The sequence below is a fragment of the Natrix helvetica genome, assembly GCF_964273705.1.
Source record: "Natrix helvetica genome assembly, chromosome: 10".
Classification (NCBI taxonomy): domain Eukaryota; kingdom Metazoa; phylum Chordata; class Lepidosauria; order Squamata; family Natricidae; genus Natrix; species Natrix helvetica.
The window spans coordinates 2,092,676-2,104,914 of record NC_138561.1 but is presented as its reverse complement, the minus strand read 5'-3'; the positions used below and the strand labels follow the sequence as shown (position 1 = coordinate 2,104,914).

General features: G+C 46.0%; 1 protein-coding gene across 1 annotated transcript; it reads left to right on the top strand.

Annotated features, from left to right (window-relative positions):
• Window positions 1-340: 340 nt before the first annotated feature.
• Window positions 341-11,297, top strand: PDCD2L (programmed cell death 2 like). The gene is made up of 7 exons (XM_081963008.1): window positions 341-505; window positions 1,048-1,211; window positions 2,436-2,505; window positions 5,181-5,539; window positions 5,987-6,100; window positions 7,990-8,141; window positions 10,642-11,297. Exons 1-7 carry the CDS (start codon window positions 395-397, stop codon window positions 10,770-10,772), a joined length of 1,101 nt encoding a protein of 366 aa, XP_081819134.1. The 5' UTR covers window positions 341-394; the 3' UTR covers window positions 10,773-11,297.
• The last annotated feature ends 942 nt before the right edge of the window (window positions 11,298-12,239 follow it).

The following is a 12,239-nucleotide window of genomic DNA, read 5'->3' as shown; positions in this document are numbered from 1 at the left end:
TAGCAGCGACGGAGGCGGAATTCCCGTAGCCGCAGCCGGTCAGGAAGATGACGCGGCGCTCGCCCGCTGCAGCATTTATATCCGCGGCAAGCCCATCCCCCCTGCCCCTTCCCATCCGGGAGGCAGTGCCCCGCACCTCCCCCGGAGAAAGCGAGTCTTTCCCAGCCGAGCTCGGTCTCTTTCCTGCCTGCCCTAATTCCTCGGCCGGCGGCCCAAGCAGCTTCCCTCCCGCACGAGAAGCTCACCGGCGCCCTTTCGCCCCAGCAGCCCGGCTTCTGCCTGGAAAGGGACAGCTTTGTGCGTCCACATTTGGCCGCCCTCGGCTGCCGTCTCCGGAAGTGGGGTCGCTTCCGGTCGTCCTGCCGCTTCCGCCACGTGGGGGGCCCCAGGCGCCATGGCGGCCGCTCCGGCCCGAGTGCTGCTGGGGCTGCGCGACGCCGCCATCCCGCCGGGCAGCGATGGGCTCCCGTCGCAGGGCACCCCCAGCAAGCTGGGCGGGTCTCCGGTGGGTTGGGGACCCGGAGCCGTTCCGCTGGGCGCCGCCGCCTCTTCCTCCAGGCGGTCTGGGTGGGAGCCCCGGCTGGCAGCGCTGGGCTCGGTCGGGCGAGGCATGGAGGGGCTCTGCCGTCCCTCTGCAGGCGCCGCAGTTCAGCCGCGCCTCCTCGCTCTTGCCCAGGTGCTGGGGGTGGCGAGGCGGCCGCTGGAACGGGACGCCCTGCCGGTCCCGCCTCTTTCTCGGAGCGCCAGGAGGAGGCGCCGAGTGGGGTAGCCGCGTGTCCTCCGTGGGTTGGAAACCATCGGCCGAAATGGGCCTCGCCAGCTCTATGGCGCTGGGCCGTTGGGGGGAAGCGGGTCGCCGGCAGCCCAGCCTTTACAGGGTATCCGCAGGTGTTAGACCAGCTGGCTGGAGGCCGGGCTAAGCAGCACCCCTGGGCGCTTTCTGTGGCCCTGCTTGGCAACAGGAAGGAAGGAAGGAATGAATGAAGGAAGGAAAAAAATCCTCTATTGAAGGTTAAACAACGCCAGGTTCTTTTTCTTTTCTCCTAGGATTGGAGGCTCTCGGTCCCTGTGATCCACCCGTCCTGTGAGGTTTGCGGGGCTGGTTTGCTGCACGTGGTGCAAATCTATTGTCCCCTTGAAGCCTCCCAGTACCACCGGGTCATCAATGTATTTGCTTGTGCCAGGAAAAGCTGCTGGGGGAATTCTGAAAGGTGGTTTGGGTTTTATCTCGGCTTTTGAGGGGCAGAACCTCTTGTGCTTAAGTGAAATCTGTGCACATAACTAAGAAGTAATGCAATGTAATACTTCATTCTGTCAAGTTCTTAATATTTTCTGCGGTCTCCAAAAGTGGACCCTTCCTATTGCAAGAGTTTGCAAGAGAGATATGGATGAGCACCTTCCTTGTATGCCAAAGACCTCAAGTGGCAAAGAATATTCCAGAGCTCCTGCTATTTGGTTCAGGGACCCCAGCAAATGATAAATATTGTTTACAGGTTCAGCAACTATTAGAAGTTGTGACACTGTTGAACAAGTGGCACGTGCAACTGGTCCTTGAAGTTCCAGCTGTCACTTAAGGTGATTGCAGCATCCAAGAGTCACATGATCATCATTTGCAACCTTCCCCATGGCTTCCCACAATCAAAGTCAATGGGGAAACCGGCAAAGAAGGTCATAAATCACTCCCATAAGCCACTTCCCCCTGCCTTCTCTCCCTATTGTACATTTGCCTGGCCAAGCTTGTGCAGCACTCCTGTCTGCCCACATGCTGTAACACTTACCTGCCAACTCGCCTTGTGAGCCAACTGGGACTTGAGATTTCCTGCCAGCTTCTCCACTGATTTTGCTTGTGGGAAGTTTCAAGTCTTGGCCAGGTGAGATCCTTGCTTTAACAAACAGTATTTATATGTGATCTACATTATATGGGGGGGGGGGGGATTTCTTTGTATAAAACTTTTTCAATAAAAATTAAAAAAAAAAACAATCCCCATCCTCATTTAACAATGGCAGCTGAGACTGTGGGAATTGCAATTGCTGAGTGATGAAGTTACATGATTTGATTTATGATGGAAATTACCATCATTAAGTAAGAACTGCCTGTATGGCTTAGTATGCTGTGTAAACCCAGCCATTGTAATTTATAACCCATAGTTTATTTTTTACTTGTTGGGGTAATCTGTGGTAATAAAGCAAACTGTATGTTGCGTGAATATTGTGCAAAGCAAAATAGACTATAACCTGTTTTAGAATTGGGTGGCATCCTGCATTAGTTCACCCAGTGAGAACATGGCAGAAAAGGAATACAAATCAGAAATTTCTTGATTTATGCAGGTTACTTTTTTGCCTTAAACTATCAAATCTAGTAAAGTTACTGTGAAGTAACTTTGTTAGCATTAATTTGTGTCACTTTTGCTATTGTCTGTACCATGTTTTTAAAGCTGGAAGGTGTTACGATCCCAGTATTTGCAAATCCCAAGAAAAGAAATACAAGACTGCAGACGGAAGCAGGTAACATGGGTCACAGAGAATATATTCTATAACTAGTTGCATGTGGCCAGGTCAGTTTTCTAACTGGAGGAACTTCTTATGTAGAAGAACAAGCCTTTGCGTTAAGAAGTTCACGTTAGAATTGGGGCATTTAATGGCTACTGAACTAGTCGCTGAAGTAGTCTTAAGTATCAGTGAAACATAGGGAGAGAGAATATTATATACATTAGTCTGTTGAAACACAAGGGTTGCTTGCAACATTCTACAAGATAATATGTGTAGTCTTCATCAGAATATATTTATTATATCTGTGCACTTTGCCTCAATATAGCTACTGTATATAGCTCAGTAGAGTTATATGGAATATTAATGGGAAGACTAATGTGCCTTTTTACATCAACTTCCCAGTCTGGATGCAAGGGCAGGCAAGCATTCTCTGTGAAGCAGAAGTATTCTGCTATGTGTTTGGTTATAATAGGATGAAAAATGTTCAAATTGTTTAAAAAAACATGCCTAATTTATTCTTTTTCTTCAAGTTTGTTTCTTAATGTGGTGCCTGCTCCAGTTGGGATTGGCATATTTCACTCTTGGGGGATATCCTTTATTTGCTGAAACAATTCAGAGAGAGTTTAAGAAAAAAGGAATCGATGGTTCCTTTCCATGCAACCTCTTGCCATCCCAGCTCCACCACAGGTCATTGACAAGGGTAATGAAGGCAGTCTCAAAACACAAAACCCATCCTTAAATTTACAATCCATTAGAGTTTCTCTCCAGAATATCATTAAATTTGAGGGGTCCTTGGCACTCACTCAGCTTGGTGGTTTTCTTGAAGGTGTTTCATTATCCAAACTAGGTAACATCCTCTGCTAGTAGAGAGTGGATTTTGCTTTTGTTTTGCAGTGATGGAAGTGGTCTTGGAGGTTCTTTGGTTGGGCTGTTTCCTGGCAGCTTCTTGTTTGGAGTATTAACTTAACTTTATTCAATTTCTAGACCGCCCCTCTCTCAAAAGAGACTCGGGGCGGTGTACAGTCATATTAAAATAATTGAACAATAAATATACATGGTATAAATACAAAATAAATAAATATAGGACTGGAGGAGGTAGTAATGATTCACTGTACAATTTAGTTAAGTTAGATTAAAATTTTAAAAATTATAAAAACATTTACCCTAAAAACTATCCCAAAATAAAATATCCGCCAGGAGGTAAGAGTAGAACTATAAGTGGGCCAGGCCGGCTAATCAGAACAGGTGAGTCTTAAGTTTTTGTCGGAAGGAGCGGAAGTCGGTAATAGTTCTAATATCGGGGGGGAGGTCATTCCAGAGGGTTGGGCCCATCACAGAGAAGGCTCTACTCCTAGGCGCCGCCCGTTGGCATTGCTTGGTGGACGGCACCCGGAGGAGTCCCTCCCTGTGAGAGCGAATTGGTCGCAGGGATGTATGTGGTAGGATGCGATCCCGCAGGTAGCTAGGTCCTGTGCCATGGAGCGCTTTAAAGATGGTGATCAACACCTTGAAACGCACCTGAAAAACCACAGGCAGCCAGTGCAGCTCGCGCAGGAGAGGTGTTATGTGGGAGTACCTAGTAATCCCCATGATGGCCCGCGCGGCCGCATATTGTTTATTTCTTGATGGTTGGTTGGTCTGATGTTAATCTTGGCATTAATCTTGGCTCATCTGGCTGTTGATTGCTGACAGGAAGCTGTTTGGTCTTTTTGTTCCCTTTTTGGCTTGTTTATTGTCTCTTTTGCACAGTATTAGACTTTTATGTCTTATGTGTCTATCAATGGCCAATTTGTGAAAACGCCAATGGTCTGAACACCCAAGGAGAAGTCAGATGCCATGATGAAAACTCTTTAATTTCACAAAATATGGACAGACTAACCACAGTTTCAGCTGGAGAACTGTGACCATCCTAGACCAAGCCAAGTCCAAAAATGCTACAGAATTCCGGGAAGCCTGGCACTCTTAACAAATTGGCCACCAAGAGTCACATGAGCAACATACTATGCAAAAGAGGCGATCAATAAGCCAAAGGGAAAAAAAGACCAAAACACCTTCCAATCAGCAATCAGATGAGCCATGTTCAATGCAAAGATTAACATCAGACCATGATGAAGAAGTAATCAGTACCCCAATCAAAGAACTGACAAATAAGCTAACAGTAAACAGCCTAACCAAAGAAACTCCCAAGACCATTTCCACCAACGCTGATGGGACAAGCTGCTAGAATACAAATTGAGAGCAGATCCGATTCCTTACTAGCACTGATGTTGTTACCTAGGTTGGATAATAAAAAATCTTCATGAAAAGTTCAGAGAGCATCAAGTACCCCTCATTTCAGCCCCAAGCTGCAAATATTCTTTAGCATTTTAAATTGTCTGTTTCTATAGTCGTGTGTTCAATTTCAAAGATGTTTTCAGCTGTGCAAAATCCCGACTCTTCCCTAAAAGGAGCATAAAGAGGTGCAGCTCTGTTCTGCAGGCAGAAGGGTCCAACCAGATATATTTATTAGTTAAGTTTATATAGCTGCCCATCTCAATATGGCTCACATTGGAATGAACAAATAATATAAAAATATTCTGACTCCTCAAAGTCTGGGAAAGTCTCCAGCTGGATGGATTCAAGCAACTGCTTTATAACTGCTTGGGTCTGGTTTCTTCATAAGTCACTTCTGCATCCCTTGGTTTGATTAGGAGCAAGAATGGACACAAGCAGCCACCGACTGGTGCCCTGGAGCAGATGATTGGGGAGAAAACGGTGAAGAGGCACCTTCTGAGCTGTGTGGGACTTTCCACTCTGTTCCCAGAGAAACACAATGTGCAGCTCTATTGCAGAGGATGAGCCTGGGAAAGAACACAGGGGATTTTGGTGACGTGACTCAGGAAGAGCCAATCAAGCCCTCCAGCTGTGCCCAGGAGTTCCAGCCCTACTACATCAGTGTAGTGGAGGAAGAAGACTATCTCTGTTGGGAGGACCTGGAGGATGCTCAGAGGCTTCTGAAGGAGTATCAGCAGAGGGAGGATGTGGATATGGAACACCTGATGTCAGCAAGGTGAGGCTTGAGTCTGAAGGTTTTCTCTGGATTGCGAAGAGTGGCTGGGAAATTGGTACCAAGCAACAGACAGGTCTGCAGGTGTGGAGAATGAACAGCATAGAACCGAATATATTCAAGAGACTTGCTGTTTAAATATTTATAGTTTTCTATTCTAGGCTTCAAAGCGGCTCACAAAAGCACAGACCATTCAGATAATAAAATACAAATGTAAAAATGATCAGGATCAGCCGTAAAGTCAGCAGCATAAAAGAGCATAGATAAATCCTCCTCCAGGTAGGATAAACCAGGCACAGCTTCAACCCTGCTGGCAAGGCTTTTAACCACATCCTGTGGCTATCCCAGTCCATAGTTTCCACTTTCTCTTCACTAGAAAACACTTCTGAGTTGGTTACTAATGCAGTAATACTGTGATTGGTGTAATATCAGTGTCTCCCTTATGCTTAGTTACACCCCTGATGGTTCTGGTGAGAAGTATGAGAAGAGTGAAGCTGAAAAGAGAAACCAGATATTCTACAAATTCATGAAAAGAATTTCCTCCTGCCAGGAACAGATCTTAAGGTAGGTTAGGCCCATTTATTTCGCTTCTGTCTATTAAAAAACAGATTGTGTTTGGAAATAAGCTAGAATTTAGAATATCTTTGAGCCTTGCTGTCAACTGTCCCACGCAGTTCATTCAGCAAATAAGGACTCCTGGGCTGGCTTCATTTTCCAAGAATACAATTTACTGAGCTGACCATGGATACAGAAATAGCAAAGCTAATTTAACGGATTCCCACACAAATAGCATAATTAAATCCCCCCCCCCCAAATCCCACAGTCATTTTATTTCCTCCAATCCACTATGTTCATTTTGTTGGGGTAACGGACTGAACTTTCCCAGCTGGTTGACCTCGAGGTGCTGGCTGTCAGACTGGCCCCAGCTTTGCTCCTAGGAAAGCATGACCTTTGGCTCCATAGCTGTAGAGGAAAGGCACTGAGACAAGCGCTGAGGAAAATCTGCATGAAAATTACATTTTGAAAGCAATCCCCATGTCCCAAATCCTTTCCCCCCTTCGGGAGAAGTCCAATCAGGTATCGTTCCAATGTTTTGCCTCTGGCAGGGTTGTAAATTCCTTTCCCAGAGTCGGTGGCCTTGAAGGCAGGAAGATAGCTCAGTTTGACACCTCTAGTTCCTTATTTCCCACAGCATTCCTTCACACCTCCAGATCCCTTCTCTTCCCCAACACAAACACACACACACGGTTGTGGCAGTTGCTAGCCAGTTTCAAAGAAAGCGAAGTGTTTTATATACCTGCTGTAAGCATTAAAGTATGAAGAAAAAGCAGTGGCTGCCAATGGGGATGTTGCATTGAATTTTGGGGTCACCCTTTCTGAGCAGATTCCCTGCTGATATGGGAGGCACCATGGGGCCCCTTCAAGTAAAAATTAAAAACAGTTGGCTCTGATGAACTGAACAAAACTAAAAGGTGGACCTATCCTAGTCCGAAGCAAAAACTTTTCTCTATGTGTCCTTGTAAAGTCCGTGTAACATTAAATCAAGATCAGAGATTTCAAATAATGCAGGGATTCCAAACTTGGGAACTGCTGGCTGGGGAATTCTGGGAGTTGAAGTCCACAAGTCTTAAAGTTCCCAAGTTTGGACACCCCTGAAATAATGTATAAGCTAAAAATTTGGCAATTTCTGTAGGATAAAATTTTCTCCATTGATCTCTCTTGGTTCATCCAGCTGTGCTGTAACGCTGCAGTGTCTGTTATTGTTTTATAACAATATGCCATGAAATACAATGACGGTGGAATACAGGTAGTCCTCAACTTACGGCCACAATTGGACCCAAAATTTATGTTGCTAAGTGAGACATGTGTTAAGTGAGTTTGGCTCCATTTTATGACCTTTTTAATGACCATTTTATGAATTTTGATCACATGACATAGGGATGGTGCAAGAGTCATAAGTGTGAAAAAAAGGTCCTCACTTTTTTCAGGGCCATTGTAAGTTTGAATGGTCACTAAGAGAACTGTTGTAAGTCGAGGACTACCTGTATTATTAAACCAAGTATCTGAAAAGATGGGAATGGGTGTTTGGGGATTGGGGGAGGTCCGGAAGGGCCATGGTGGCCCAGTGGTTAGAAGGCAGTGTTGCAGGCAAACTCTAAACACAGCCTAGAGTTCAATCCTATCTGGGCTCAAGGTTGACTCAGCCTTCCGTCCTTCTGAGGTCGGTAAAATGAGGATTGTTGGGGAATATACGCTGACATTTGTAAACTGCTCAGAGAGTGCTGTAAAACACTATGGAGCGAGCAGAATATAAATCAAAGTACCACGGCTATTCTATTGCTACTGCTATCGTAAGTATTCTTACTGTATTCTTTGTTTAGCTGCCTAGGGAGAGCTTTTTCCCTAAATGGAAGCTTGGGGTAATAATAGGTTTGGGACCTTTTGCCTCTTAGATACTCCTGGAATGGCCAACCTTTATTTATAACCCACCCACCTGCAGACTTCCAGACAAGAGTCCCACCCTGTAATAACTGCAAAAGTAAGAGAATCTTTGAATTCCAACTGATGCCAACCCTAGTCAACATGCTGAAGACCAGAGAAAATGGTAGGCAGCCTGGATTAAGATTTTGGCTTGCAATTAATTAATTGGGGGAGCTTTTCCTCCTTTCTGTGGTGTAAATAGGGAAGAGAGGCTGGGTAGAAAACTGGAGGCTCTACTTCACAATGGATGGCTGTTCTGCTAATTCCTGCCTACATGCTGCTTCTGTTTGCAAATGCCTTGTCAATCTGGTTTGGCTGTTCCATTACTCCTACAGATTTCTATTACAATAATTATTTTTCCCCGCACACACTTGGACAAAACCTGCCAGACTAGCTAATCATTGAGATGCTAACAGTTTGCGGGCAATAAAGTCCCATGGAGATTTAACTTCCAGATCCTTGCAATTCAGAAGGTGCAGTCATATCCCATCTCTTAAGTACCAGTATCCCGGCCTCTATCTGAGACCTTTCAGGCTTCTTGCAAGCATATTCTTGTTTTGCTTGAAGCCTTTCTTAGTTTCCTTTTGCTCTTTGTAAATTATTTATAGGATAGCTAGGAATTTAGATAAATGTAGCAATATTTACAGCTGGTCGGGGTTTCTCAAATCAATATTAGGAAGGCAGGAAGGGCCAGTGGAACCCCCTGCTCTGTGAAGACTATGCTCTGCCTCTTTTTGATAAAGTTGCTTGGGGGATCCCATGGAAGTGACTGAGTAGAGATTCAATTGGTTGGTCCTGAAAAAGTGGGCGAGGTCCTTGCAGCTGGCCCAGCTGTGGTCTGGGTGGTCATGGCTTCCCAGGAGGTGGACCATGGGTTGGTGCAGATGGTGGTTAATGCCTCTTTGGAAGAAGCTGTGGTTCTCCCTGTTCTCACAAGGTCATCTTTGTGGATCTGAATATATTGGACATTTGTCCAAGACTCCCAGCTTCTGACAAGTTAAACTGCCTTGGCGTCTGGGTATAATTTCCGGAGCTGCTTTTCATCATTGAAATCCATCTTGACGTAGGATCTGGTTATCTGAGGGACTACGCCTCCCCTTCTGGTTTCAGTATGTTGAGGCAGAGGAGCTGCATTCAGGTGACCTTTTATTAAATGTTACCATCTTGTGGGACACAGGAAACAGGCCCTGGCTGTCTTGCCCTGAACCACTGGAACAGCGATTCCAGAAGTACAGATGGCGTGCATCTCTTAAGAGTTCTGAAGAGTTCTTAAACCTGGTTTGGGGTTAGTGTGTTTGGGGGGAGGGGGCGGAATGCTGTCGTGCTGTGTTTTGTTTTTAACTTCTCACCAGGTTTTGCAAGCTGCCCAGAGTCTGTTGGAGTAGGTGGCCATAACACATTCAACGAATTACATGCATACATCGACAGAATCCCACTCGGATGCCTCTGCTGTATCTGGAGGCTGGAGTGGTCTGGGTGGAGAGGTGCAACGTGGGGGAGAGGGCTGCTGTAGAATTTGGGACTCATAGCTGCAGTTGAAGAGCAGGTGACAGTCATGCCCACGGGGCCTTGGCATGAATTCACGTTGTGCTCCGGTTGTGTCCACTGCTTGATTGGGAGTCCTGACTCTTATTGTGGCCGTCTCTCATTGGAACTACTGCAAAGTGAAACCACCTGGAAATTTCAAGAGGTCCAAAATGCAGCAGCAGCACATGCAATTCTGAGCAGCCTGGCTCAGTAGGGTCACAACAGGGAGCTTCCTATTGCAGCCCAATTTGCACCAGCGTCCCATTTCTTTCCAGGTGCTGGGCGTCATTTTTGAAGCCCTGCATGGCAGAGGGCCCAGGGGGGTTGAGGGATCAATCAGCTCTCCTTGATGACCACCTACCAGTCCCACTAGATTGGATAAGGTGGGCTTGCTCTAGCTCCGTAATGTGGAGCCATATTTGCCAGCATGGCGGCCCTCAGCTTCGGCGTGCATGTGTGCACTGGCCAGCTGATTTTCGGCCTTCCGGTGGTCCAGAAGAAGCCATTTTCGCCCTCCCAGGCTTCAGGAAAACTTCCAGAGCCTGGGAAGGGCAAAAATCAGGCCCAGCGGGTCAGACCTGGGCCTCTCTTTCGCCCTCCCCAGGCTCAGGAGGTTTTCCTGAAGCCTGGGGAGGGCAAAAACTCTCCCCCTGCGCTGGGAGGGCTGCACGTGTGAGGGGCAGTCATGTGCACATGCACAGGTGGGAAGGCACACATGCACACAAAATGGCACACAGACACACAATTTTGCACACCTTTAGAAAAAGGTTAGCCATCACTGCTCTAGGTCTCTTCTCCTAAGTGTAATTTGATAGGATCTAGGAAGGGAGCATTCTCTGTAACCATGCCTACCCTCTCCCCTGAAATACGGAGGGCTCAGTCCCTCCTCAGTCCCTCTGTTAAGACTTCTCTCTTCCCTCAGGTGTTGGGGGGGGCACTTTTTGAGAGACTACTGTTATGATGCCAATCGTGGGGAGGTTGAATTTTAATCTTGTGTTTTTATTGTTCCTCTGTTAGAAGGGCGTTAAATTATCTTTTTACATGCATTTGTGATGAGGGCAATAACCCTGAAAAGGCTCTTCTTCTTCTTTTGGCAGATACATCAATAGAATTTGGAACTGCAGTAGTATACACGTGTGAGAAAAGTTGTTGGGCAACAGGTTGTTCTTCACCCTTGGAAGAATTTATTTTCGTACAAGAAGATCCAGACCAGAGATTGTTTAAATAGATTCTGTTTAGTTCTTTGACTGAAGGCACACAAGAAGAGTGAAGCAGATATGAAGCCCTGTAGTTTGTCCAAAAGAGAAATGTTGGCTTCCACTGGTCCTACCTGCCTAACCTTGTCCAGGCTAAAATGCGCACCCATGCATGGCTCTGTAAAGCCCTTTATGTTGGATTTCTGCATCTTCCCACTACAGCTGGGCTGACCATTCTGAGAAGCAGCTATTTGTTCCCAATTTCCTGAAGGTCATGGGTGTAGTCCTGGAGGCACTGCCTTTTTGCTGTTGGAGTCCAGAAGGAATGGCCTTAACAGGTTCATTTCTCTCTCACACATTTGGTCTGCCTTTCAGAACAAGCTTTTCCAGGCAGCTTTTGAGACCTGCTTTCCTATGTTGGGCCTGGGTTTTATTGTATTTTTCGGAGTATGAGACGCACCAAGATTTTGAAGAGGCAAATTTTAAAAAAAAGTTTTTGCACTCTGCAGACCTCCCAAAAATGACCTGATTTTTGTGAAAACGGGCCTGTTTTTTGTTTTAAAAAAATGGCATGCATAGCCTTTAGGAGGCTTATAGAGTGCTCCTGGAGGCTGGAGGGGGGGACAAGCAAAAATGGCCTGTTTTTCACTTATTTTTGCCCTCCCCAGCCCACAGAGCACTCTGGAAGCCTCCTAAACGCTATGGCATGGCCCCATTTGCAAAGGGGGCGGGGTTTCGGGAGGCCAAAAATGCTGTATTCAGTGTATAAGACAGGGGTGTCCAAACTTGGGAACTTTAAGACTTGTGGACTTCAACTTCCAGAATTCCCCAGCCAGCATGGGTGGCTGGGGAATTCTAGGAGTTGAAGTCCACAAGTCTTAAAGTTTCCAAGTTTGGACACCCCTGGTATAAGATGTACCCAGATTTTCACTCTCTCTTTGGGGGAAAAAGGTGTGTCTTATACTCAGAAAAATACAGTAATTATATTTATCATATCATAATACTGTATATTCCTATCTTGTCAGCTACCGAGTTATATAACTGCAACATGCTATAAATTTGATTAACAAATACTGTGACTGTTGTAACGATTCCATGTATTTTTTACTCTTACTGTAAGTGGGGGTGGGGGTATGGGTATTATGGGTGTAGTTCCATTCTCACCCTTATAGGTGGGATGGGTTTTCCTCAACCTCCGGTCTCCACCAAAGGTGGTTTCTGCAGTGTCTGGACAGAGAGTTCTAATCTCATTTTTGGGATTGTTAGAGCCACCCCCAGCTTAGGAATCACAGCCCTGAGTGCTCCTTCTACTTTGGCCTTGACTATCCACATCCTCTTTGGTTCCTCTTTCGGGTCCTGGTATTTCTCCAGGTTCTCATAAACGCCACTGTCCTTTGCGTGTAGTCCACTATCACAGTGTCTGTTTGGTTGGCCTGTGTATCTGCCAGTGTGCCGGTACTTCTTTAAATCCAAGATTTCTTTTTATATAAAATATAAAG